Source organism: Micrasema longulum, unplaced genomic scaffold (assembly GCF_059751315.1).
Source record: "Micrasema longulum isolate JH-2025_06_02 unplaced genomic scaffold, ASM5975131v1 h1tg000987l, whole genome shotgun sequence".
Taxonomy (NCBI): domain Eukaryota; kingdom Metazoa; phylum Arthropoda; class Insecta; order Trichoptera; family Brachycentridae; genus Micrasema; species Micrasema longulum.
Window position 1 is genome coordinate 389,398 of NW_028278176.1, and position 27,686 is coordinate 417,083.

Consider the following 27,686-nt stretch of genomic DNA (forward strand, 5'->3'; position numbering starts at 1 on the left):
AGATATGTGTACCGTGACGTACGCTTCCCCTTGTTTCATATCAATGTACCTACCCAAAACTTGAAGGTCGGTAGTGTATCTTTGTAATCGCTTGAGAGAATTTATCTTTAACTATACCGTCAAGGTGAAGGCATGACGTCTTTATCTTTCCATCATAATTGCCCGGATTAAAGATACCTCTTTGGGGAAGTTCTCTGGCAAGGAGCAATGATTCCAGCTTTTACTTTTATTTTTACCAAATTACAATGAAAATTACTAATATCTTAATCGAGATCAAGTAATTATTTGGGAAATGTGGAATTCTACACATTAATAGGGTTTATGACCTGCAAATAAAATAGGAATTAGTAAAATACAATCAATAAAAGCCACGAAAGAGCGTCTCATTTAAATTCTCCCATTAAAAAATTCAAATAAGATCTCCTTTTACGAAAAGTCATCTCGTCTTCACAAGTTAAATATTTTGGCCCTGTAGATAGTGTCCCAGACTCCGATTCAGAAAGTTCTAGGATCAAACCCCGCTTTATAACTACTTGTACACCATTTGTCAACACGGTTATAACTTATTTTGCGTCATATTATCCACTCTTGTATATTTAAAAAATAAAAGTTGCATTAAATCCAATAAAAGTATTATATTTTGTTTACCTTACCAATTGGTTATTTGCAACGAAAATAAAATGCCCCCAAAAATTAAATGTCATCAAAAGCAATTTTTTTTTAAATCAACAAAATTTCGTGCCCATCGTGGTGTGTAAAATTTTAAACCATATGCTCAAAAATAAACAAGAATTTCTAATTTGAAATGCCCGCGCTGCACCAGTCGATATTTTAGCAGTTCACGTTGGCACTGTTTTTGACAATCTTTCAAAGTTTGATGGCGTTCGAATGTTCAATATTCTGCCAGCGTCCGAGTCGAAAAATTATTGTGGGGTGATTTTTACAATGGATGAAAAAGTGTAACAACGAATATGCCTCAAATTTTGTATTGCCAATGAAATTTCGTGTGCCGAGTCATTGAAAATATTGAATAAAGCATTTGGAGAATCGTGTATGTCACAAACACGGGCATACGAATGGTATAAGAGGTTTAAAGACGTTCTTGAATGCTTAGATGATGATGAACATACTTGACGTCCAACAACGTCAGTTATCAAAGAAAACACCGAATCGGCAAAGCAAATCGTGTTGAAAAATCGATGTGTTCCAATCCGAGAGCTTGCTGTGTTATTGAGCATTTTATATGGATCGGCAGATCATACGTGCGAATTGAAGAATTATTTTTTCCAGAAGTACTTTGAATAAATAATGTTAGTTTATAGAGAATGCGCATCTTGAACATATACCTTTTAATATTTCACCGTTTTTGCTTGTATATGTAATTTTTAATACTATTTAAATGTTATTTGTGTTTTTTTCTTTTTATATACTTTTTTTGGCTTGTATACATAATTTCAATTTTTTCAACGTTTTTGATAAAAAAAATTAACCTGTATTGGGTGTGCGCATATTTTGTTAATTAAAAAAAATGATTTTATTTTGTACTAGTTCAGTATGTATATATACATCCATGTAATTTTTAAACTTTTTCAATTTTCTTTCCCAGATTGCATAATGTAAACATTATTTTGAATTTATTTCCATGCCTAGTATTCTGTTTATTCTGTTATTTTCAAGTATTTTTCATACCCTTTTTAATTTGTAGTATATCATAATTTTAATTTTTCTGCTTTTGTTAAATAATATTATAGTTTAAAATTTAAAAACGTCTCTAAAAAAATTATTATCTGTATGTCCCTAAATGAGTTTTTTTTTAAAAAAACTCCTTGGGAATATTGTATATAATTATGTATAATATGTTTTCAATATAATAAAAAAATAAAAATAAATAAATAAAAAAAATAAAAAATAATAAAAAAATATTTTGACCGATGTTTTGGGCATGAAACGCGTCGCTGCCTGCCTTGTCTCAAATACACTAAATTTTGTCCAAAAGCGGCGTCTAATTACTGTACGGATTTTACACCACGATAATACGCCATCTCATACAGAACCGATTGTTTCGGAGTTTTTGGCCAAAAATTCGACTCATGTCATCAGCCAAGCACCGTTTTCTCCAGACTAGGCCCCGTTTGACTTTTTTCTTTTCCAAAGACTAAAATTGCCACTGGAACGCGCTTTGAGACGATTGATGCCATAAAAGAGAATTTGCTGCGAGAGCTAAAGGCCATACCTTTGCAGGCCTATGGAAAGTGCATGGACAATTGGATTAAACGTTGGCATCAATGTATCGTCGCCAATGGCGAGTATTTTGAAGAAAGAAATTTATTGAAAACTAAAATTTAGCATTTTTTTTTCAAATTCCCATTTATTTTTTATCAGAAGGTGTTATTTCTTTTAAAAAAATCTAATTATATGTTTTCGTTTGTTTCAGGTATACAGGTTTAATAAAAAAGCCGATTTCATACAATCATAAAAAACCACAATGCACTTTAAAATAACAAAGGGTAAATTGATTTGTATTGTATTCAAATTATTGTTTTGTGCCATTCATTTATTCAATAGCTGACAAACGCACCGATCAGTACACCACAAGGCCGACACCCTGTGGCACTTGGTTCAGCTCTACCTCTTCGGCCTCTATGAAGTTTAAGATCCATATCCACCACATATTCCTTGACTCACTGATAAGTCTGCATTCCGTCATCTTCTCTCAAACTGAAGCCATCCTGAAATTGCCTCCAATATGCATATTCTTTACTCTATCCAACCTTATCGCACTGATCATCTTTAAAAAAAAACAAAATATGCACATTACATAATTGTACTCCTATAAGTTGACAAACTCATTCTGGGACATTTACAATTAATTAGGTTAAGAAAATAAAATGTATATTGGACAATTTTCAGAATTCTTAAATGATAATTTAACGTAATACATATAACCCTAGCTTAAGTCAAGAGTTAACGAGGAACAGTTTCAGAAAACAATTTTTCAGTGGGACATGATAATTATTTATAGACTGGATAGATGCTGATTGAAAATAAATAGGCAGAAGTTTATATCGGCAAAAATATACCTGATGCATGTATTCTGAAGTCGTTCAAGTTTATCGAGTTGCTCACAGCCTAAATCAGTCATGGAAACATCAGCGTAATCTAGAATGGGTGGTAGTAATGCTTGTAAGAATTTTTGCAACCTTCTAAGTGTAGACTGAAACATATTTATTGAATATTATTGCTAGCTCGGAGTTTAATTTTATAACCACGAGAGTCACACTGAATGGGATGTTCAGATAACAAGATTTTATGGTTGTGCGATTTCTTTTTATAGTATACGAGCATCCATAACTTTTTAATCATAATTTCATATTAGTTTCAATCTAAAACCACGATTATTTTGACAGTAAAAGCACATATTGAAATAGCGTATCTGGGTCTACTGATGCGTTTTGCAAAAAAACATTTTATGACGAAAGTGGACTTCGGTGTTTTATTCACGTATAAAGTAGCTTATTGCGGTAATTTATGCACGTTTAAATTTAAAACGGCAAAAAGTGAACTCTCGTGTTTTATCCTCTTAAGGTGCCGAATTTATTTTGTAATATTAGTAGTAAAGTGTTCGTTATCATAATATATGGGTAGAATACTAAATGGGATAATATTTGTAGTAGATTGTATTTCTTTTGCGTATTAGTCTATTGAAAAACGAAATCAGGTTCAGTGCCAAAATACGGCGTTTATTGGCAAAAAATTAAAATGAATACATGCAATACAAAATAAAACAAAATAAGTAATTGATATCGAATTGAATTGCAAGAAAATTATCATAGCAGCTTCACTAGATACAAAAATACCTGTTTTAAAGCTACATTTATAATATATATATACACTAGATAACATTATAATAACAATTATAGTACTACATTGTAATAAAAATAAAGAAATAACATAATAATACACCAAAAACATTTATGAAGATATTTAAAAATTTAAAATAATGATAAGAAAACGATATAAAATAATATATGACAAAAAAGTTAATAAAACAAAATTAAAATTTGTATTTTTTTTTTAAATTGGCAACTAAGAGTTCGAATTCCAAAAATGAAAAACCTAAGTAAAGAGAACTACAGAAAATTAAATTATGTATAAATAAAATTAATGAAAAATAGACATTGAATATTGAAGATTGAAGGCAGCATTAAATTCTTATTCCTAGAACCTCACCCATCTGACTTCTTCCAATTCCGAGGATTCACTCTTTAGCTTCAGCTGGGAAGGTATTTTTGAAAAATGAGTAATTTCTTGAGTGTCTTTGGGTAAAGATTGTCTTCATTTGAGGAACCACAAGACTACCTTTAGTTATGGCTCTGGATTTTTTAGAGTGTATTTTAACTAGTTGAGGTTTCTTATCATGGACATATTTTAACAGGGTCGTTATAAATAACTGTCTCACATTCAAAACATTTGATTTCTTAAATAGTGGTTCTGAATGACACTGAAATGGTTTTTTGAAAATGATTCATGTAATTGCTTTTTGAACTTTAATTGATGGATCTAGTATAGATAAAGCGGCTCCACCCCAGCCCACAAAACCGTATCCAATCATGATTTAGCACAGTGCAAAATATAAGTTTCGTAGAAGTTTGGAGCTGGAGCTCAAAACATTCCTTAAAATTTTAAAGCAGTAAATAAGTTTTTTTATCTTACCAGTTAATATGTCAATATGAGTATACATTTCTAAATGCTCTATTTTATATAACACTAGCGGACCGGACAGACGTTGTCCTGTCCAAATGTTGGCTTGCCTGCTATTACCTTGGAAAATGACTTTTCATTGATAAGTAGGTACCTAGGTACTTGCTCATAGTTGAATTCCAAAACATTAAATAATTAATTTTTAAATATATAATTCTTTTTGCTAATCTTAAACTCGGCTCTTCTCACCAACAGGGGTGCACTTTCTTCATAAATGCAATTTTCAAAAATGTATTGAATGTAAGTTAATATTATTTTAGTATTCCCAAAAATTCTGCAAAAAGAAATAAATGGAATGAAATTATAAGGAATGTAAGGAAATAATCTGATTGGGATCCATAAAAAGCGAATGTTGTTTGTAAACATTCAAAAGTAAACTTTTTTTAAACACAAAAAAACAACACCCTTCCGTTTTTTAAATATGCATTCTCGTCAAATGCAACCCTGGTGGGTCGATGAAAAAAAGATTTATGCTTCTAACTTCTTTTTTACAGATTCGATTGAAAATTTCTTTGCAGCGCAAAGATCTACATTTCGCTGAAAACCGCGTGGTTAGGCCTTTTAGGAGGAGTTCAGTGACATCACACGTACAAAAGAATTATATATATATATATTTTTTTTTTTTTTCATTTTCATTTCATTTTTTTTTTTGCACCACAACAGACCAGGAGGCCCAATTACAGTGGTGAATTACATCACAGAACACCCAGACTTGAGAAAAATCACATTTTTTAATTTTTGTGTTTTCACCGGGAATCGAACCCGGAACCTTCCGAGAGTGAGTCAAGCGTCTTGACCACTACACCACGGAGGCCGCCAATATATATACAAAGATGTATCTCCGCCATCCCCTTTTTCAAATCGTCGTCGCAAATCCTCAGACACAGGCAAATAGGAGATATGGGAACGAAACACGGCAGAATATACCGCTCGAAGTAGAGTTGTTGGATGCATCTCCTGAAGCCTATTCGGAATTCCAGCAACTGACGATCTTCATCTCTATTGTGTAGAGTTTATGTTGATGCACCTTCTTTACAGTCCAGCATTCAGAGCTGGTCTTCATCACTGCGGTTTTGTAACACAACTAATTAATTATACGTAATTTCAGAGAACTGTATTTTTTACCCGCCCGCACACAAAATTTACTTATTTTAACATTAGGTACTAATTATGTATCATAAATGTTGATGGCATGTTTGAATAATTTACAATTATGTAAAAGAATTTAATTTCAATTATGTATTGTATCTTATGTTGTTTTTACTTTCTTTGTATCGCTATCCGATCTATTTTTTATCAAATGTAATTAATTCAAGTTAAATTGAATTTCAACAATGTTTTAAGTATGTCCAATTGTTTGCAGACAGGCTTAATTTCCTCCCTAGGAAGTCACTTAGATCTAAATTTGTTGCAACAGAGAGGGAAAACACTTTTGAGAGGGGAATATGGAAGTCTAGGCATTTACAGGGCTTATGATCTGCTGTTGGCTGGTTTAAGTGGCCGTTTTACACACTGTAACATTCCCCACTCTGTCTATGTTTAAACGTTCACATTTCCTCAACTCTTCCATCTGTTTACTTTTGTGAAGTAAAATAGCTAAAACCTTTATCACGTGGGTTCTCCTACTAGGCAACGCCTAAAAATAATTTTCCTTTTTTTGTACTTCTTCTTTTACCAGTTAGTTAGTTAGTTAGTTATAGTTAGTTACTGTGATTGAAAGCGAACAGAAAAAGGTGTCGGAAATATTCTTTCGTCTACTTGACATTCCATTTTGAAGGCTTGTAATCAAATCAAATGTTACGTGTAACGTTAAAGCAATACACAATAATGATTTTGATAAAACTATAAATAAAGTTATCAATAAAACCTCTTGGTTTAGTTTTCCTTTTTTTTTATTTCGACCAACGAGCGCTTTCGCCTAAGTAGGCATCTCCAACACTGGTAAATTGTTTACAACGTTTCCAGCTTTTATACTATTTCTAACATATTTTGGAGATAAGAAGATCAAATAAGCATTTTAACAGGGGACAGAAAAAAAATTAAAAACAGAGTTATTGAACCGAAATTGGGATTAAGCATTTATTATTTAAAAGGTGGGAAAAGAACACTTTGGCAAAAGCGCTTGCTGGTCAAAATAATAAAAAAATTAAACTAAACCATGAAGTTTTATTGATAAGTTTATTTATAATTTTATCAAAATTATTAACTATGGATTTTTATCAAAAAATATCAACAGAAAACATCAATATTATCAATAACAATAGTTTGCAGAACAGAAAATTTACTTTCAAATAACGTATTACCTTTACCATTTCGTTCTACTTTTGGTGCTCATTAAATTTAAGAAAAAATAGACCAAATTTATATTAACATCGAATACAATATGCTAAAATTCCACCGCGCCATCTGTTTACGCACGCTAAAATATTTAGTTACAGGTGAAGGTAATTCGTACGGTATTGTATGAACAAAACTTTTCAGTTTTACTATGGATTGATATTCATAGATGTCGCTGCACCAACTTTTCAAATTAAATACTTAAAATTAAAACACTAATCATTGCTTTAAGAAATAAAAAAGTCTTTCAAGGGTTGCTTATGTACTATTTAAAGGTATATTTTTTTATTATTATAACTAACGTCCGTAGTCCATTTGTACAAAATTAAACTTAAATACAAAGTTATATAATAGAAAGAGAACATAGTTAATTGTTATGGTTAAACTTAATAAAAGTTATGTATAGTAAAAAAATAATAAAAGATTTATCGTAAAACAGTGAAATATAGAAGAAAAGTAGTAAATAAGAGATACGTTTTAGGTTTGTAAATTTTAAAAGATCAGATCCTGTGGTTAGGAAGGAGGAGCACTTGACGTGGTTTCTTAAATAGTTTATGCAATTACACGACACAGTGGATATTGATTGCAAAAATAACTTATTCGCGATCGCGGTGAGAAAATCAAAGTCACATGCATACATGATGACAGTTCAGTTGTAATTATGGGGCCGGGATAATATACCCACGGTAGGCATTGCAACATCTTAACCAGGGCCTAGTAGGTAACAAATAAATATTAACGCTCCAACCTAGTAAATGTGCCATACACACATAGACTAAATGTGGCTTAACCGCCGTATATATAATAAATAAATAAGCGTCGGCACCAGGACTCCATTGTCAACGGCAAATGTCATCTTCTACGACAAACATTTATTTGCCCTGTATATCAACTTTATACCACTGAATACATTATATTGTAAGAATAGATTGATGTAAAAACCGGTCGCTAGCTGTGTGATCAAATAGGTACGCTATGGGTTACCTGGCTGGCTCTTACAAGTTTTATTGCAAAATAATCATGCATAAATTCTTAAGGCAGTATTTGTGTCAGCTTCCATGTGGGCACCATTTTCTATTTCTTCATTATTATACACAACTTATCAAAGGTTAATCATGATACCTGTTTTTAAATCTAGGTTCCCATGTATCAATTCAGAAAATGTATAAAACTTCAACATTAAAACCCAGAGTTTGGTTTAATAGTCAATGATGAAGTTCAGTAAACAAGAATCCTGGCAACTCAGAACAATCTGTACCGTAAAGGACTTGAGAGAGATAAATGAGTTGTCAAAAGAGATTAGGGATGCTGGGTCTATCGCATCGTTTCGTGGGGTGGCGATGTTTTTTTCTTAAAAACAATTCATATCGGTAGATAGAGTGTTATCGGAAAGCATCAGGATTTAATAACGATGTTTTGTTTTTGAAATTATTTTTATGTAAATATTGTTTAAAAGTAACGGTTTAACTAGTTGTTAAAATTTATATTTTTTGTTCAACTATCTCAAATAAATACATTACATTACAGTTTTACTGGAAATTGGATATTAAATTAATAAAAAAAATCATAAAAATGAACTACTTTGCAAGGTCACAAGTGAATGTTGTCTTCAAAGGTGTGAAAAATTACAATAATCTCCCCAATGAACTAAGAACTATGAAAACTAATATATCAATAAATAAATTCAAAGTAAATCTAAAAAAAATTTTTGAACCCGTGTAAAAACTGCATTTTATTTTAAATAGCATGAATGTGTTATTATTTTTTGTTTTTCTTTATATATCCTATATTTTTTTCTCATGTACTCTTATATGCAAATTATATTAACTCTAATAAATAAATAAAAACTATAACAGTGTAAATCACTCTCCAAGCACAAGAGTTGGTCTCTTTTTTTGGAGAGTTACAGTTATAACATTTACTAGATGTATAAAAGTAGATTTGTATTAAATATTTAAAAAACATGTACCATTTATGAAATTTATTAATAAAAAAAGAAATGTGAACACGCGTTTACTAATCAACTATAGCGTTTTTATGTATTTTTTTACTTCAAGCGTGTTTTGACATTTAGGGGGTGCGGGGCTCTACTTTTAAATGTCTCACAGAAAATCTTACTGACTTTATAATCATCTTCTTCTTCTTCTTCAGCCTTATTCTCTCCACTGCTGGATAAAGGCCTCTTTCAAACGTTTCCATTCCTTCCTATCACCCGCTTTCATCATCCATGTTTTACCCGCAATAGAGGCAATGCCGTCGACCCATCTTTTCTGTGGCCTTCCAACACTTCTTCTGTTTGCCCATGGTTTCCACTTTATTATTCTGGGTGTCCACCTGCCATCATTTTGTCTCGCCAAGTGTCCTGCCCACTGCCATTTTAATTTCGCTGCACGGTCCATGATATCCACGACTCCGGTTCGGCGCCTCATTTCTTCATTTCTTACTCTGTCTCTTAGACATACACCGAGCATCTGTCTTTCCATGGATCGTTGCGTGCATTTTAATTTCTGGCTACTTTTTGTGTTATAGACATGGTTTCTCGTCCTTATGTTGTCACCGGCAACATGCACGATTCATATACTTGTCTTTTCAAGCTTGTCTTAAAATCATAGTGTACTTTTTTGTGTTATAGACATGGTTTCTCGTCCGTATGTTGTCACCGGCATCATGCACGATTCATATACTTGTCTTTTCAAGCTTGTCTTAAAATCATAGTGTACTTTTTTGTGTTATAGACATGGTTTCTCGTCCGTATGTTGTCACCGGCAACATGCACGATTCATATACTTGTCTTTTCAAGCTTGTCTTATAATCATAGTGTACTTTTTTGTGTTATAGACATGGTTTCTCGTCCGTATGTTGTCACCGGCAACATGCACGATTCATATACTTGTCTTTTCAAGCTTGTCTTAAAATCATAGTGTACTTTTTTGTGTTATAGACATGGTTTCTCGTCCGTATGTTGTCACCGGCAACATGCACGATTCATATACTTGTCTTTTCAAGCTTGTCTTATAATCATAGTGTACTTTTTTGTGTTATAGACATGGTTTCTCGTTCTTATGTTATCACCGGCAACATGCACGATTCATATACTTGTCTTTTCAAGCTTGTCTTATAATCATAGTGTACTTTTTTGTGTTATAGACATGGTTTCTCGTCCGTATGTTGTCACCGGCAACATGCACGATTCATATACTTGTCTTTTCAAGCTTGTCTTATAATCATAGTGTACTTTTTTGTGTTATAGACATGGTTTCTCGTCCGTATGTTGTCACCGGCAACATGCACGATTCATATACTTGTCTTTTCAAGCTTGTCTTATAATCATAGTGTACTTTTTTGTGTTATAGACATGGTTTCTCGTCCGTATGTTGTCACCGGCAACATGCACGATTCATATACTTGTCTTTTCAAGCTTGTCTTATAATCATAGTGTATGTCATATTCGCCGCGGGCGGTGTAATTTCGAAGTTTCGTTGATGATTTCCAAAATTGCAAAACTTAACATATTTTTTGATTGGCTTAGTTATTAAACAAATAAAAATAAACTACTGAACTTCCTCATTGCCTTTTTCGGCTGATGCCGCGCTTCTTCCAAGCTTCAGTGAGGACCTGCAGTTGTCGGCAGCGAAGGTCTTGCGATGCATGCGAGGAGTGGGATTCGCTGATAAATAATGGTGTTAAAATAATAATTTTCGTTGCTTGTACAAATAAAAATGCTCAGTTTAATTTATAATTTATTAAAAAAATAAAGAAAGACAGACGACTTGTAATATATATTTAAAATTAAACATGTCAATTTTTTTATTTACACAAATTTTGAGCAATGTTTATCTTTGATTTAGGTAACTTTTTAACTAAACCTACAATACTGACATAAACATTAAAAGAATTAATAATACTTATAGAATCAATATTTACCAACTAATTTCAATGAATTCAACTTCAGAATTCGGTATACACGCAAACTGTACACACATACAAAATAAATAAAAGTTTACAATTTAAGCAAAATGAATCTAAATTTTTTAATCGATAATAATTGTGACGAAACAAAGCAAAATATTTTGTGCGCATCTATTTATAGACACACATTGTTTGTAATGTCAAATTTATCCGAAACTATTTGTGAATGTCTGTAATTCAAACGGCTGTCAATTTTGTTTATCCTACATTAAATCATGTGCAATTTCGTTTAATAAATCCATACTAACAATTGTACACTGCAATACCCATGCAATCACACTGACCTCATAAATAAAGTGTTGTGTTATTTTTCACAGTATTTTTTTCTAAGTTTCCTAAGGAGTAGTGTTAGCGCATAATTTGCCTTTATGAAATTATCCAGATATGCCACGATATAATTGGTGTACCAATAATGTTCCACACGTACATTAAATCAATTAAATAGCCAGGAGAAATTTATTTTGCAATTCGCATTATTTTCTTCGATTAATCAATTTACCAAAAAATCTTAATCTATCGTTTTTGTTATTTGTTGAAAGTTATTTTAGGACGGCTTCAAAATCACATAATATAAATTAAATCATAATATTTACATATAATATGTTGTATAACATAATTATTGGTGTTGAGCTTTAATTTTTACAGTTTTATGAAAAATCTTTATAAATACGAAAATATATATTTCTATGGGTAATAATTTATCCATTGTTTTAAATTTACAAATATTCGTTATATGCGATAATTAAATAACGAATTGCCTTTTTAATTACGAAATTTTCAGTTTACAAGTTCATCAAAAGTCTTAGCAGTTAATATTAACACTTAGAAATCCCTGAACATTACAATAACGACATTCTTACAATAAGTTGTATAATTAGGTTTTTTCTCACAAAGAGTAATCCACCTTGACTTACAAGACTAGGTCAGTATTAACTACTCGCTCTCTAACTCAAAATATTAAGTCGATTTTTTACAAATTTAAATGTCAAGTGTTTGTGACCTTGTGTAGTGAAATTTCTCACATAAATTAATATATATATATATATATATATATATATATCATTATACGCATAAAAAGGTCCGCAGTTACATTTATATTCTGGGCATACTACTAATAATTGTCTTTAGCAACTACGAGGGAAAATGCTTTGATATCATTTTTAAGCAAGGACATATTGGACAAAATGAAAAACAATATTTTCAAAGCTAGAGTACATAAATGGATCACTGAAAATACTAGACAGGAAGCTGAGGAATATGTTTCATATATAAGAATATAATTTTAGTTTCTTGAAAATCCTTTTTCGTTTTATTGATGTAGGTATGTTTTAATTTTTTTATTTCTTTTGAATTTTTACACAATTGATGTGAAATTATGTACAATTATGTATAAATAAATAATACCCTGACACTCCGGAACGCCTGTGAGCCAGTGGAGTGGCTATATCCATAAAAAAATTATATAAATTTAATGTACCTACCTATTGTATAAACATTTTTTCTAACTATGTATTTGTATTTTATATTGGATTCAATATATAAATAAATTAAATAAATCATCTTTCGTCGTTTTCATGTTTCAAAAACTTAGCGTAAATTTTCTTGGCACTAACATAAGGCTCGCGATGGTGACAATCGTCGATGCAAGTTTGATTGAGACCTCGTCTTCTCCGCTTCCTCGCGCTTTTTTTCCACAATTCCTTAACCATGTCGGCTCCTTTCTCCGCTATCATCATCACGGGCGCGTTGATGTTCCCGCTGGTTATGGTCGGCATTATACTCGCGTCTATAACCCTCAACCCCTGAATCCCGTTCACTCTTAGCTGCGGGTCGACCACCGCTAGTGGGTCTGAAGAGGGTCCCATCTTGCAGGTTCCAGACATGTGATAGATGGTCATGGTGTACTGTCTGATAACGCAATCCCAATACTCATCCGTAAAGTGAGGTAGGTGCTTGCAGTTTGGCAGTTGCTTACTGTGGAACCTTGCCCCGAATCTTTTCATTGCCGCCGTCTCAGCGATGGCCAGAGCTGCTTTTACGCCTTCTCTTAAAACCCCCACGTCATCCGGATGCGTAAGATAGTTATGGTAAAGCAGTGGATATCTGAGAGGATTCTTCGATTGCAGCTTTATAAATCCTCTACTCTTCGGACGCAACATCATCGGAAAAACTCCGAACACGTCTTTGAAATCAATCTCTCTGAACACCTCATTGTAGAATTCATCCGTCAACCCGTGAGCGTTCTTCACCTGCGTTCCTCCATCGGAATTCGTGGAAGACGACGTCAGCATGAACTCTATGTCCGGCCAGTCGTCGGACTGATTTGCGTACTTTGTGGAAATAAAAGCGACAGCTTCCAAGCCGACGCTGGACGTTAGCGGTCCATTTTCCAGCACGGCGTATCTTATGGCCGAATTGATATTTACTAGTCTACTTAGAAGAGTACTAACAGGATGATCGACTAGGAAAGCTAGTCCTCCCACGGCTATATGGTCCTGTAGATTTTGACCAACACCCGGGGAGTCATGTATTACATCGATCCCCATGTCTTTAAGATGCTTTTTAGGTCCTACTCCTGAAAGCATCAGCAGTTGTGGGCTGTTTATAGCACCAGCGGAGAGAATAACTTCCCTCTTCGCGTATACAATTTGTTTAACTCCTTCTCTTATGAATTCTACGCCGTACGCTCTCTTAGTCACCTTGTCGATGAGAATCTTCGTAACGTGGCAGAATATAGCCACGTGCAGCTGTCGTCTGTTACGGATAGGTCGCAGGAACGCTTTTGAGGTAGAGACCCTGGATCCTCTCCTCATGGTGTATTGGAAGAAAGCATATCCTGTCTGCTGTGCTCCATTGACATCGACGATATCATATCCCATTTCTTCGCCAGCCTGAAGGAATGCAGCTCCGAGGGGTGTATTGTACGGAGAGTCTTGCACCGTTAGATATCCACCTGTAAAGATATATAATATTAATACTCATTCCTTAAAACTACTATCCTCAATAAAACAGAGACAACTCTCATATCTGGGCCATATCATGTGCGGAAGCAAATGTGCGCATCTACAGTCTACAGCTAATCACGATGATAATCATGGGATGATCAAGGGAAAGCGTGGAGTTGGAAGGCGACAGATGTCCTGGCTGAGAAACGTCTATTATATCTTTCTATCTACATGTGCAGTGCTATTTTGAATCTTTTTGCGGGGGTAGGAGGCTTCATTTTTTTGTTTGCGACTACACTTTGCTCCGTATATGGCCACACTGATGATTGAACGTCAAATGGCCAATTAAAAAAAACAGTTTTAAAATTAACATTTATTATCAATCCATTTCCGCACCTAATGGTGCATAGGGCACTGACTGGTACACCAATCGCAGTGTATCTTGATCATTTTTGTTGCATAAAGGAAAGATGATCAGTCTTACGCTTCAGGTACCAGTCCAGGGATTATGAAATATTCTAGTGTAAAAACACCCTTTTCTAAATAAATATTTCATGTCAACCATGTCGGGAATCGAACTCGAGACCTCTTGCATGGTAGGCAAACGTGCTGACCACTGCACCATGAGGCCGACACATTTCATAGTTCGACATTATAAAACGGTTTAAAAAACGGAACAAAACCAATACAGTTTGGTCAATTCAACCTAATTAAATGATTTGTAACAATAATGTTTAAAATTATAATCATCAGGTTTGATTTCACGTGTTTGTATTTATTTGACGTTTAATCATCAGCGTGGCCATATATGAAGTAAAGTGTAGTTGCATGCAAAAAAAATAAAAATCCCAAAAGTTCTTGCCTACGCGAGAAGATTTAGAATACCATCCCTGATAGGGTGTAGTTATACCGTCATTTGTAGATGGAAATATTTGTGCTTTCCAAAACTAATATAGAAGTGCTTTAAAATAAAATTAGGTCTTTTTACAAAGCACATCGGAGATGGAGAACATTTTAGAGGAGAAAACATGGAAGTTTATTCATTTACAGTGCTTATGACCTGTCATTGGCTGGTTTAAATGGTCACTTTCCACACTGTGTAACATTCACCATTTTGCCTATGTTTGTACATCCATATTTCTTCAATTCTTCCATCTGTTGGTTGTGGTGATGTTAAAGAGCTGAAACCTTTATTGTTGCGAAGAGATTTATCTGATCCAATTATTATTCATACACTAGGCATTCTAGACAACGCCTGAAAACAATTTTCCAATTTTCAAACTTCTTGGATGTAATTATTGTAAACTGGTGTTATTTGTCAATATGACTTCCACGGGGGTGAAATCCAGTATTTGTCTAGAAATATTTGGACAAACTCAAAATATTGTTATAATAAAGCGTTTAATTTAATAAATTTCAAACAAACTTCACAAACAAACCATTACGCCGTTTCACCGTAGGGGTAGGCACAGAGGATAGAACGCCATATCACTCTGTCTTTGCATAACAGACCTCGCTTCCTCTACATTCATACATCTTTTCATGCACGCACGCCGATTATTCATACTCTTGACATGTCCATCTTCAAGTATTTGATGGACTTGATCGTGCCATGTCTTTCTCGGTCTTCCACATCCGTTTTCTGCGTCCATCAACATTCGCATCGTAGATCCTTTTAGCCGTTCTATTCGCTCTACATGTAGACCAACCAACGCAGCACCCCTTTCTTGATTCTGTCCATAATGCATGTCTCAGCCTTACACAGTTCACGGATTTCGACATTTGTGCACCTATCATACATCTTTACCACACATTTGCTGGAGGGATCGCATTTCTACAGCATTTAATCGACTTTTATCATTACTTTTCCAATTAATCGGATTATTTCAATTTACTCTAAAAGTGATTCCAATGGAAGCGTTTATTTATTTGACACTTTATATACATATACAATTTATGAACCTACATATAAGGGCGGGCATATTGCCTTAAAACAATTTCTTTCTATCAACCCAAACCGTTCAATTTGAAAAAGTTACAAGTACATGGACATATTGAATCTTACGATTTTTTCAAAATTAAAAACAAAGATTAACAAAATAAAAATAATAACACTATGCTATGAAGAGAGGAGAGGGGATGGGAAGGCAAGAAGAAGGATAAAGGAATAACTTAATTATTTTGATAGTGACATTTCAATCTTGACTTAAATGTGAATAAAGAAGTGACGTCTCTAACGTCTCTAACGTCAAAACGTGTTGATTAATCTAACTGGTATAAGAATTATACAAATTGAAAAGTTGTGTTCAGGGCCGCGATTATGAACGGCTACCTTCATCGCAGGGGCGAACCGTGTATAGAAGCGATTATTCGCAGCTTATCATTATATTTGACTAACCATAATAATTTTTTACTGTCACTTTATTTACAGAAAAACAAATAAATAATTACTGTTTATTTTAAATCATTTCCACCGTTCGTATTTTTATCCTAATATAAATATTAATATTAATAAAGCGCAGCCAGCGCCTGCGGTGAGCCAAGAAACTAGCCGATTATTCCAGCTTATTTTTTCATACAAATAAGTATACTATATTTTGAATGTCTTAACCCCAGTGCGGGTTTTTTATCCTAGATTAAACTTGTAGATTACACAAATTATTTGTGAGTAGATTATTACACAATCGAGTAGCTACTACTGTGAAGGGGGAGGCAAAAAATAGAGCGATGAAGGGTATTAAAAGTGTTCTCTCGTTACTAGAACGAAGAGATAGCCCGTGTTGTGGTAGAGGTTGGAAGAGCTCTCTTAAATAAACAAGCGAAGTGGGATTATTTAAAATATTTGAAAGAAGTGATAGAATGTGAAAGTTTCTTCTATACCTGATACTGAGCCAGTGTAGTTGCGTGCGATATTCGGTTATGTGGTCGAATTTGCGAAGATCAAAGATATAACGTATACAAATATTCTGCAATCGTTCTAACGTATTAGGTAATTCACAGTTAGCATCTGGATAACATACATCCGCATAGTCAAGGAGTGGAAGAAGCAAGCTCTGGACTAATGTTTGCTTAACATTAATTGGAAAGAAGTTCTGTAATCTTTTGGCATTCATTGTTGGATTGGTGAAGTTCGGGACTCACCGGTGGAGTGGTACTTGGTCTTGGCCAAGTAGGGGTTCCGCTGGTCCTGGGACTTCTTGAAGTAGTAGAGCGCGTCCTCGGCGCCCCAGCCCGGGTTGCCGGCCGCCTCCCACTGGCGGAAGTCGCGGTGGTTGCCGCGCACGTACAGCATGGTGTTGAGGACGCTGGAGCCGCCCAGCACCTTGCCGCGCGTCCAGCAGCAGCGCTTGTCCTCCATCGCCTGGCAGGCAGAGGACTGCGGCTGGGTCCTGGAAATTTGCGTAAGAAAATTCAAGCGCGTCAATTTAAACTGAATTCAATGAATTGTAATAATTGTAGTAAACATGGACACAATACGAGAATATCAGAAAAATATCATTTCATCACCTTCTAAAACGAGACAAGGACAGTCGAGACTAATAAACTATGGACTGAAATTATACAATAAACTACCAGACAAAACTAAGCAAAAGACTCGGACAACTTTTACAAAATATGTTAAAAATATTATCATTAACAGTAGAATGTGAATTTTAAAAGTAATAATATTTTGTTAAATGTATGTAACCCGTAAGGGTTTATCAATTAAATTTTTTTTTTTTTTTTTTTGATATTTGAAGCACTTACTTTGTGGAACATTATTATTTGACATATTAAAATAAAATAAAATCACTTTGTTTTTATGTACCACATATATTTTTTATAATTTGCCTTTTGCTGTAAATATTATTAATAATCAAATAAATCTTAGTAATAGTCCCATTTTAAATATGTTCCCTCTCTCTAAATCCACACACAAACCCCCTCTCTTCTCTACTCCCGTAGCCACGCCCACTCTACCTTCACTGTGAAAAATTTATATATGTTACGTTAGTTTGTAATAAACCCTGAAGAAGGCATAGTATTGCCGAAACTAGTTGATTGTCAAATTATAAAAAATATATGTGGCACATAAAAACAAAGTGATTTTATTTTATTTTAATTTATTCTAAAATATATATCAATATATATATAGACTGTCTGATATTCGTAATATAAATGATTTTTTCAGAAAAGGGTTTGGAAATTAACCAAACTTTTAAAAAATACAATTTTAACATTTCTGGACTAAAATATTTACAAAAAGGTTTCGAAAATACGTTTAAACTATTTTTTTTGAAAATCAAACTTCTTACCAAGCTCTTTCCTGTACCCTTTTCAATAGAATTACAAGTTTTGATTTATTTATTTTATACTTACGCACCCACACACATATTCTCCCTCATTCGTTTACACATACACACACATGAATGCAAACGTCACACGCATACAATTACGTCATGGCATGGAATGCTCTCCCAGCAGAAATCCGAAACTGTGAGAGTGAAGTGATGTTTCGGAAGAAACTTAAAACCCACTTGTTCTCTAAATCATTTGAATAAATTCTTAGCATGTATGTGGTGGAAAAGTAGTATGAAAAAGTACATTATTTTTCTTTAATTAAAAAGTTAAAGTTAAAATTAAATTTATATCTTTATATAATTACTTTGTAAAGCGCCCTTGAGGTATTATATTACGAAAATGGCGCTATATAAGTTATCCATAATTATTATTACGTCAACTCTCTTATTATATATTATGTTTTATTTGATCAACAGTGGATTTTTTTAATTGGCTCTAGTATTGTTAGTATATTTCTACTTATTTTTTTTACGTAAGGGCTGTAAAAATAAAATAAAATATTAAAACTAGCCATCAAAAACATTCTACCATCCCTAGTATATATATTTTTTTTCTATTGAAATTTTTTTCACCTAAGCATTCTTCTAAACATTTTTTTTAATTCCCGCCAAACTGCAAAAGCAGTTTTTTTTTGCAGGGATTTCTCTCTTTAAACATTTTGGTACCACAATATAATAATGTTTACATAAAAATATTAAAAATCTTAAATATATCAATAAAATAAAAGTTTTAAAAAATTAAATACAAGTAAATCAAGTCTTTTTTGATACCGATATGTTAATATGGTAAATATGTGAAGCATTTAACAAGAATTTTAATAGTCTTGATATATTTAAAACTGCATATAATGGGTACAGAAGAGAGGATTCAGAATAACAGAGAATAGACGTTGTGTCTTATATTTTTACATGTGAGAATAAACAAAGAAGACTTAATATACAGAGATAGGTATTATATTATGAAAATGGCGCTATATAAGTTATCCATAATTATTATTATTATAATCAACAAAATGTTCAGAGAGTCTTAAACGCTACGTATTTAAGTTAATATTTAATTTATGTACACCTATTTTATTTATAATATAAAACGCACAAAAAATTACAGAAACATAACATAAACTTTACCTTTGTGGAGCGGTTGATTCAATATTGGTTTAAGCAAATGAGACAATCCATTTTACTTCTATCCAGCTCCACTATCCATTTTTAATAGCCTTTTTGAACGTTTTCTCATTTCTAATTGTTTTAATAGACAGTGGAAGTAGTCATAGTTTTTTATAGCATAATACTCAATATCGACGAATACTTTTGAATTAATTTTTTTTTTAGTATGTATCTTTGTTAATTTACCTAATAAAATAGCATATTTTTTATTTTTTTGAAATAATGACTATGATTTTACGCGAACTCGGTCGTTACGCTCATCGTTGCTTAGTCATTTTCACAACGTTCCTCGTGTGCATTTTGGCTAAATTTCAGTATTGACCCATTGTCTCGCACGGAATAAATTATAGTCAATACTAAATAAATATTTTATATTAATTAGCTAAAACGCTCGCCTGACGTACAGGGGTTCCGGGTTCGATTGTCATGTTTTTAAGATATGTAAAACTTTACTCGCGAAATCCGGAAACTTTGAATATTCGTGCACGACATATTATGTTGACCGTACATTTTCCGATACGCGCTTTTAGAAAATTACAATACTACATTGTAATCGTATTCCGCGTACATGTTTTTTCAATATTACAGTAATTACTATGCGCATAGCAGGGGCGAATCGTCTAAACTCTTGTATGGCTGTGATGCCACAATAGTCGACATCGGACACAAGACTTGATATATCTCTCTTATTTTTTAAAATTATAAATTCTTTTTTTTTTATAATCGTCAAATGGACATTTTCACACCCGATTTGGAAAGTAAAATTTGTACAACTATGCTAAATGTTAATACAAAAAATATTTATCCTTGCCACCCGAAGAATGAATGTCCGCTAATTCAGCAACACATCCTTATACAAGAGAGAGCACGAAGATAGAAGTCACAACAAGGAAGACAGACGCTGTTCTGCGGCGGGTGTTGTCTAAAACAGATTCAGTCTTCAGGCGGTCTTTAGTCGGTTGACGATAGTGATGGGGAACGCGCGCGCGTAACATTAGCGGCGTATTTGTGATTTTTAATGTATTTTGCTATAACAGGACTAAATTATATGTTTATTCGCGAAAGTTATGAAAAAGAACTATTTAACAGTATGTTTCTATGTTATTTATTTTTTTAAATGTTTGAACTTTAGAATATTACGTCTTTTACTTTTACATCACCGCGCGCAAAGGGATTATTTACCACAGCTTTCTATTATACAGGTTGTTCTTTAAACCCTGTCACATCCGAAACCACGATGATCAGTATGGGCAAGAAGACATATTAACATATTTAAAAAATATTTAGAACGAAGATTTAAAAAAAAAAGAAAATATTAAAAAAACAAATGGTTGCGTACTTCTGCAGGGGAGAAGTGAGGGGGCGCCGTCGCGCGGTTTTCAGTATATCGAACTCCCCCTTTTCCCCTCCTCGTTTCTCCCCTGCAGAAGTAAGCAACCATTTGTTTTTTTAAATATTTTATTTCTGTAAATTTTAAATGTTCTAAAAATTTATTTTAATGTGCCAATATGTCATCTTGTTCATACTGATCATCCTGGTTTCGGATGTGACAGGCTTTAAAGAACATCCTGTATATTATTTTCGATAATAATGTTTTATATTAACCATGTTTATGGGAAAATAAATAAAATAATTGTTGTTTATTATAAATCACCACCACCGCATTAATCGTCATACAAAAAAAAGTATGTGTAAAGTGCGCCCAGAGCCCACCCCGTTCTCAGTGATCGATAAAACTAGCCGATTATCTCACCTTTGTCCATACAATAAAGTACAGTGTATTTTACGTTTTCAACCTAGTCGCGTTTTTTTAGTATGAAAACAAGCTTGCAGATTACAAATATTATTTGAGGATTCTCTATTTGGAAACTAGTATTTTGAACGTTATTTCCGAAGGACTATTTTTCTTTGATATAATACCGTTGACATATTATGTGCCAAATAGGACATGTGGCGTTTGCAGTGGCCGTTTTTAGCATTATTCATTTTAAAAGGAATCTGCTGAACTGCCCAGTGCTGACATTTTAATCATAATGGAAATATCTGCTGAATGTCATAGTGGTATTTCTCAATAAACTTTTGGACGACTATTGTATCAAAATAGTATAAAATAAAGCTACGTATATCGTGTGGTTAATAATAATTGTTATTTGAGTTGATTTAAAGAGAACCGAGGAAAAGATAGTAATTTATAATTATATTACATACATATTATGTTCTTATATGTAATAACAAATTAATGAACATTTTCTGTAGATTACCTTTAAAATAAATCACGCCTCGCCACTGGTGCATAGTCTATTCTGAAAGCAATTGATGTATTTTCTCAAGCCAAGCAATTAATGCCCATCAATCAAAGAGCTCATCGGAATTCTTTCCTGAAACCCCCGAAAGACAAGTGGACGAGACACTTTAGCCAATTGGCCCCGTAACTGGATGGGTTATTAGTTGCATCTCAGTATAAAGATAATATTATCTGCTTATGCAATATAGTTCGATCTCCATTTACCTCTAAATTATTTCCACTTAGTGCATACCTCGGAGGAGCGTTTTTAAAATGGTGCCCTGTAGTGACAAACGTTTAGGTGGAACCACGGTAATATTTTTACAATTTACAAATGAAAAAATACAATTTAAAATAAAACAAAATAAAAATATACGCAAAAAACAAATTAAAATTCTAGGTTCTCGAAGTTTAATAAAGAAGCAAATTAATTATTTTTTTTTGCTATCAGTGTGTTTATTCCCGAGAGAGTGAATTCTCGGAAACACAGAATTAATAATAAAATTAAACCCAAATATTTTTTTCAAATCATGTAATTTTTTTTTCAATCTAGTTTTTGGCTAAATGCTGAATATTTCGTATTGTCAAAAATGTATTAATTAAATGTATCATACTACAAATAAAAATAAATGTTTCTAAATCAATTAAACAAATTACACCTTTCAATTCAAATTCTCACAAAAAATGGTTGAACAGATATTATATTTTGCTTTATGATGTATTTCTTTTTGTTTACATGTTGTAACGTTATATTATATTAAATGAATAAAAAAATATTTATAAAATATTGATATAATTATTGTTGAGTTACGACCGTTTTTTTCAGCTGTAACTGAAACTGTTTTTCACCGCGTAACTTTCATTGAAAAACTAAACACTAGACGTGCACCTAAATTGAATATTTTTGATTTATACCAGTCGCCCTGTGGGTTCTCGTGCTCCTACGTATTCTCTAAAAACGGGTTCGATTCCAGAGACGATAGACAGCACTTGCATTATTATGTCGGCCATAGGGCACATTAAATTAATCATATGCCGGATATCGATCCGATAAACATCTTCGGCACTTTTCTATTCGATTATATTACTGGGTAATCATTAAATCGATAAAATTTTATCGTCTATTGTGGCTTCGATATTATTTGTATTATCTTTGTTTAAAGTACTTATATATAATATGACGTAACTGAGCTTTTGTCCGCCCCCACGTACAGAAGAACCATTTTTAATGCGTTTTTTCCTCACTGCCTACTTTTTTGAGAGGTTTTCTCTTAATCAAACAAATACTAGTTTCAAGTTCCTCAAGGAGCCAATGCCGACTGTCTCGCTAGATTATTATTATGGATAACTTATATAGCGCCATTTTCGTAATATAATACCCCAAGGGCGCTTTTCATAGTGATTCTATAGATAAATAAATTTAATTAAAGCTTTTAAATTTGTAATTTAATTAAAACAATTTATTTTGTTGTCACATGCTACGGATTTATTCAAATGATTTAGAGGACAAGTGGGTTTTAAGTTTTTTCCGAAACATCACTTCACTTTCACAACCTCGCACCTCTGCTGGGAGAGCATTCCTTGCCATAGGGCCTGCGACCGCAAATGCGCGTTCACTAAATTTAGTGCGCTGTTTGCGTAGAGGTATAATAACTTTTCCTCTCGCTGTAGACGTTGCTGATCTAAGCGTGAGACGCCTGTCAGCTAGTTCATCTGGAATGTATAGTTCCCTTAAATACTCCGGAGCAGAGTTGTGCAGTGATTTATACATTAGAATTTGTATTCTACCCTCTGTGGAAAACGTAGTCAGTGTTCTCTCACAATAAATTTTTCCCATTTAAAAAGTAGGCGAAATCACAAAATTCAATTTTACGAGGCAGTAAAAAAATATTATGATACTTGAAACAACATTTATGAATTGAAAAAAAAAACAAAATTTAAACTGAAGGTTAAAAAACAACTCATTTATTAAATATATGTATTCCTATACTCTTTGCCAACCTAATGGTGCATAGGGTAATGCATTGGTACACCAACTGCAGCGTATCTTGATCATTTTTATTACACGAAGGTAAGATAATCAGTCTTACGCTCCAGCAACTATGAAATATTTTAGTGTAATCACACCATTTTAAATATATATTTTATGTCAACCATGTCGGGCCTGAGACCTCTTGCATGGTAAACAAACGCGCTGACCACTACTTCACGAGGCCGATATTACTGTTATTATTATCGCACACATAATAATATGTTTATGTGTGCCCTACTTCAAGATTCAAAATAAAATAAAAATACAATAAAATAAATACGTTGTATAGCAGGGTTCACACGAGGACAGGACAGTGGACCCAGACATTGTCCTAGAGATAGACAGGCAGGCTATCTCCACAGTACAATGGATGACTCTCACAACCGCGCTCGGCCGCATTGTCTGCAAGTGAACGCGCATGGACAGGACAATAACTTGCTCGGCGCATACGTTTTGCGGTCGCGTATTTTTTCTGCTGAAAATTTTCAGTAGATGACATCCGGACTGTTCGTGACGCATTGACTGCCCAACTTTTTTTTCAGAGGGCGCTTTTATAGTATGTTCGGACCAATTCTCAACCAAAGCCATATCTACCTACCCTTCCTTTCCATTTCCTAGCGCACTCCGTGTAACAATAATTCTACGTGTGAGTGCCGGAAAAAACATCATATTATCAGTTCCCAATAATATTCTACGAGTGAAGTGCGTTTCTTTCATCAAGCGAGCTGTGCCCGCGTCCATTTAGACCACCAGCTCCATACAAGCTGTGTGTCAGCGTCTCACGACTGCCAACTTCACCAGCCAGGTTCCAGCACTCATCACGCCTCATCATCAGCAGGTTAGTGGAGTTGCGCAACCTTCCTTCCCCAACAATACAGTCCACTTACAAAATTTTCCTCCTCCTAGGATGAGGTATTCTTCACACCTCGTCCTCTCCTCAACATAATATAACAATTAAAAATATATAAACTGTATACTGCGTGACGTAATTTCTACTACTACTACTACTACCATCACGCCATTTCCCCGTAGGGGTAGGCAGAGTGAATGGACCGCTACACACGTCTATCCTGGCATACATACCTAGCTTCTTCCACTTTCATACATCTTGTCATACATGCTCTTCGGTTCTGTCTGCTTTTGACTTGACCTGACTTAAGATTTTGGTTTATCTGATCATGCCACGTCTTCCTTGGTCGTCCTCGTCTCACGTTGCCGTTCATTTTCGCCATATATACTTGTTTTACCATTCTTTCGTCGTTAAGCTATACAAGTTCTTAATCTTATCAATTAAACTTGACTCAGATTTACACTCTCGTCTGATATCATCATTCGTAACCCTGTCATACATTGATTTCCCACAAATTCGTTTTATTTTATTTTTTAAATAGTGATTACAAAATATTACATTGATCCATTAGAATGATGATCCATTAGTTGCCGTTTATTTTTGCCATATATACTTGTTTTACCATTCTTTCGTCGTCCATTCGTTCTACGTGACCAAACCATCTCAGAGACCCTTTCTTAATCTTATCAATTATACTTGACTAAGATTTACACTCTCGCCTGATTTCATCATTCGTAACATTCGTCCAAGAGATCGAATTTCAACCGCGTTCACTCGGTTTTCATCCTTCCTCTGCCAGTTCCATGTTTCGCTTTCATACATAAGTGTCGGGACTAAAACTCTGTTGTGCACTGCCAGTTTAGCTTCGATTGTCATTTTTTTATTAGAAATTACTGTGCTTAGTGCTCCGTTCATTTTGTTGCCGTAATTTCAATTATGTCATCAAAGGAAAATAGGTAAGATTCATAATTATTATTATGCAAATGATCTATTATGAATAATTACATCAATGTTTCAGGGAATCTTTCGTCAATTTTAATAAACTGCACGTTTCCAATTGTTTCCAACCGCAATCTAACTGCTTCCTGCGGCATTCTCGGGTTATTTGCTGTGTACATTATATATATGATACACGTATACATGATCGCGTGTTACTATGTAATACATTCATTTTATTTATTACTTTTCTATATGAGAGTTGTTACATTATGCAACACCTATTAAAAAATATTACGAGAATTCCTCTTTCTTACCCAATCAATCGAGATTAGTTTTATTAGTGGGGGGGAAAGATGATAATTTTTAAAAACGTTTAATTTAAATTAAGTTTTTATTTAACCAAATTAAAAAGGTCTTTAAATATTGCAGTAAGCATCATATACAAATGATCCCATTTATTAGGAATCCAAACGAAAGTAAGATTTCAATTTCTCTTTTTTTTTCAGTTGACATATCAGTATCGAGACAGGTATGTCATAATACGTGCATTAGTGCAGATTTTAATGTATGTTTTTAAACTCTTCTAGCATTTTTTGTTATTTGATGGATAAAACGTCTCTTGGTCTAATGATCAGCGCGTTTAATTATCAGGCAAGCAGTCTCAGGTTAAATACTCGAAATAATCGACCTGGAATATTTATTTACAAATCTGTTTTTACACTAGAATATTTCGTAGTCCCTAGACTGACACCTGAAACGTAAGACTGGTCATCATGTTTAAGATATGTGCCATTGATACCGATGCAGTATCCTATGCATCTTTAAGTGCGTGGAGGGAATGATGATTATGATGGATTATTGCCTGGTGGAAATTTTACTGAAAATGTTATAGGACAAATAACCTCGGTAAAACTAAAGTTACCGTCGTATAATTATGCAAAGTACACCGTAATAATACTTATGAAACTCGTTTATGTTGAAAAAAATAAAGACACAATACCTACTGCCTGATAAAATTAAGTTCCATTGTTGGTTGTCATTTTTTGTTAAATCGCAAATTCACTCACCTATATTTCCAGTCCACTTTACTCTTATGCAGATACAGAGATAAAATTGGCACATCGGCAATTTCTGGTTCGTGTCCTCCAGCCTCTAGAAGAAGAACATTGTACCCTTCCACTTCTGTCAATCGGTTAGCCATGATGGCTCCAGCAGATCCTCCGCCGATTACGATAAAATCGTAGTCCTCTCTTAGATTCTTTTGGTTGAATGGTCTGTTCTCTGGATCAAACATGTCATAGTTGTAGTATGCAAGAGCAGCTAGTAGAACAGGAACTACCGCAAGTTTGCTGAGACCTACTATTCCCGAAGCGACCTTAATGGCGCCAGCCAACGCCGGCACGACAGCCATTTTGATGTGGTTTTTAATTTTTGTCTAAATTCTTTTGTGTATCTTGGGTGGTCTTCAAATGAACATCACTGATTTTTGTAAAAAAAATCACGCTTTTATCAATCATAAAATTGGAGAAAACCCTTTCTTTTCGAAAACTGTATTTGGTTGTTTGTTTAAATTTTACTGCTCTTGTTTTGCGTGTACCTTTAATGGTCTGAGTATTTTCATTAACTGTTTAAAAATGATCATGTGCACTATTCCGTGCTGTTAGACTGTTAACATTGATCTATTTTGTTTAAATATGTAATTGCATTTATATTTTACTGCACTATTTCAGCACGTGTTTTATTTTCTTCTTTATTGAGTTCGGTATTCGTGATTCCGTGTGCATCTAAAAAAATAAATGATTATAATTATATATAAACTCGTGCATCGTACATAATCGCTTCTAAGAATACAAAAGATCAGTATATTTAAACCTTCATGATTTTAATATTTCGACACCAGTGATGAGGTTTATATTTAGTGTTACAATGAGTTATGGTTCTTTTGTTGGATTACAGCAATAAAAATTCGAGAAAATTACATCATAATTCATATTATTATTCACTATCTCAATAATATAAAAATTAACCCCAAAATTACATACTGAAATACTGCAATATGTTA

General features: G+C 33.5%; 2 protein-coding genes across 2 annotated transcripts in view; one reads left to right on the plus strand and one right to left on the minus strand.

Annotated features, from left to right (window-relative positions):
• Flo2 (flotillin-2) overlaps window positions 1-27,686 on the plus strand; it is a 704,941-nt gene that overhangs the window by 348,692 nt on the left and 328,563 nt on the right. The window lies entirely within an intron of this gene.
• LOC148277740 (glucose dehydrogenase [FAD, quinone]-like) lies at window positions 12,368-27,177 on the minus strand. The gene is made up of 3 exons (XM_088232451.1): window positions 26,692-27,177; window positions 17,154-17,401; window positions 12,368-14,020 (listed from the first exon to the last, which is right to left on the minus strand). The coding sequence occupies exons 1-3, from the start codon at window positions 27,033-27,035 to the stop codon at window positions 12,624-12,626; spliced, it is 1,989 nt and encodes a 662-aa protein (XP_088088577.1). The 5' UTR covers window positions 27,036-27,177; the 3' UTR covers window positions 12,368-12,623.

Coding starts and splice junctions, on each gene's coding strand:
- LOC148277740 (XM_088232451.1), bottom strand. CDS start 27,035: ATGGCTGTCGTGCCGGCGTTGGCTGGCGCCATTAAGGTCGCTTCGGGA. Junction 17,402..26,691: donor AAAGTGGACTGGAAATATAG/GTGAGTGAATTT, acceptor GCAAATTTCCAG/GACCCAGCCGCAGTCCTCTG. Junction 14,021..17,153: donor GACCAAGTACCACTCCACCG/GTGAGTCCCGAA, acceptor ATATCTTTACAG/GTGGATATCTAACGGTGCAA.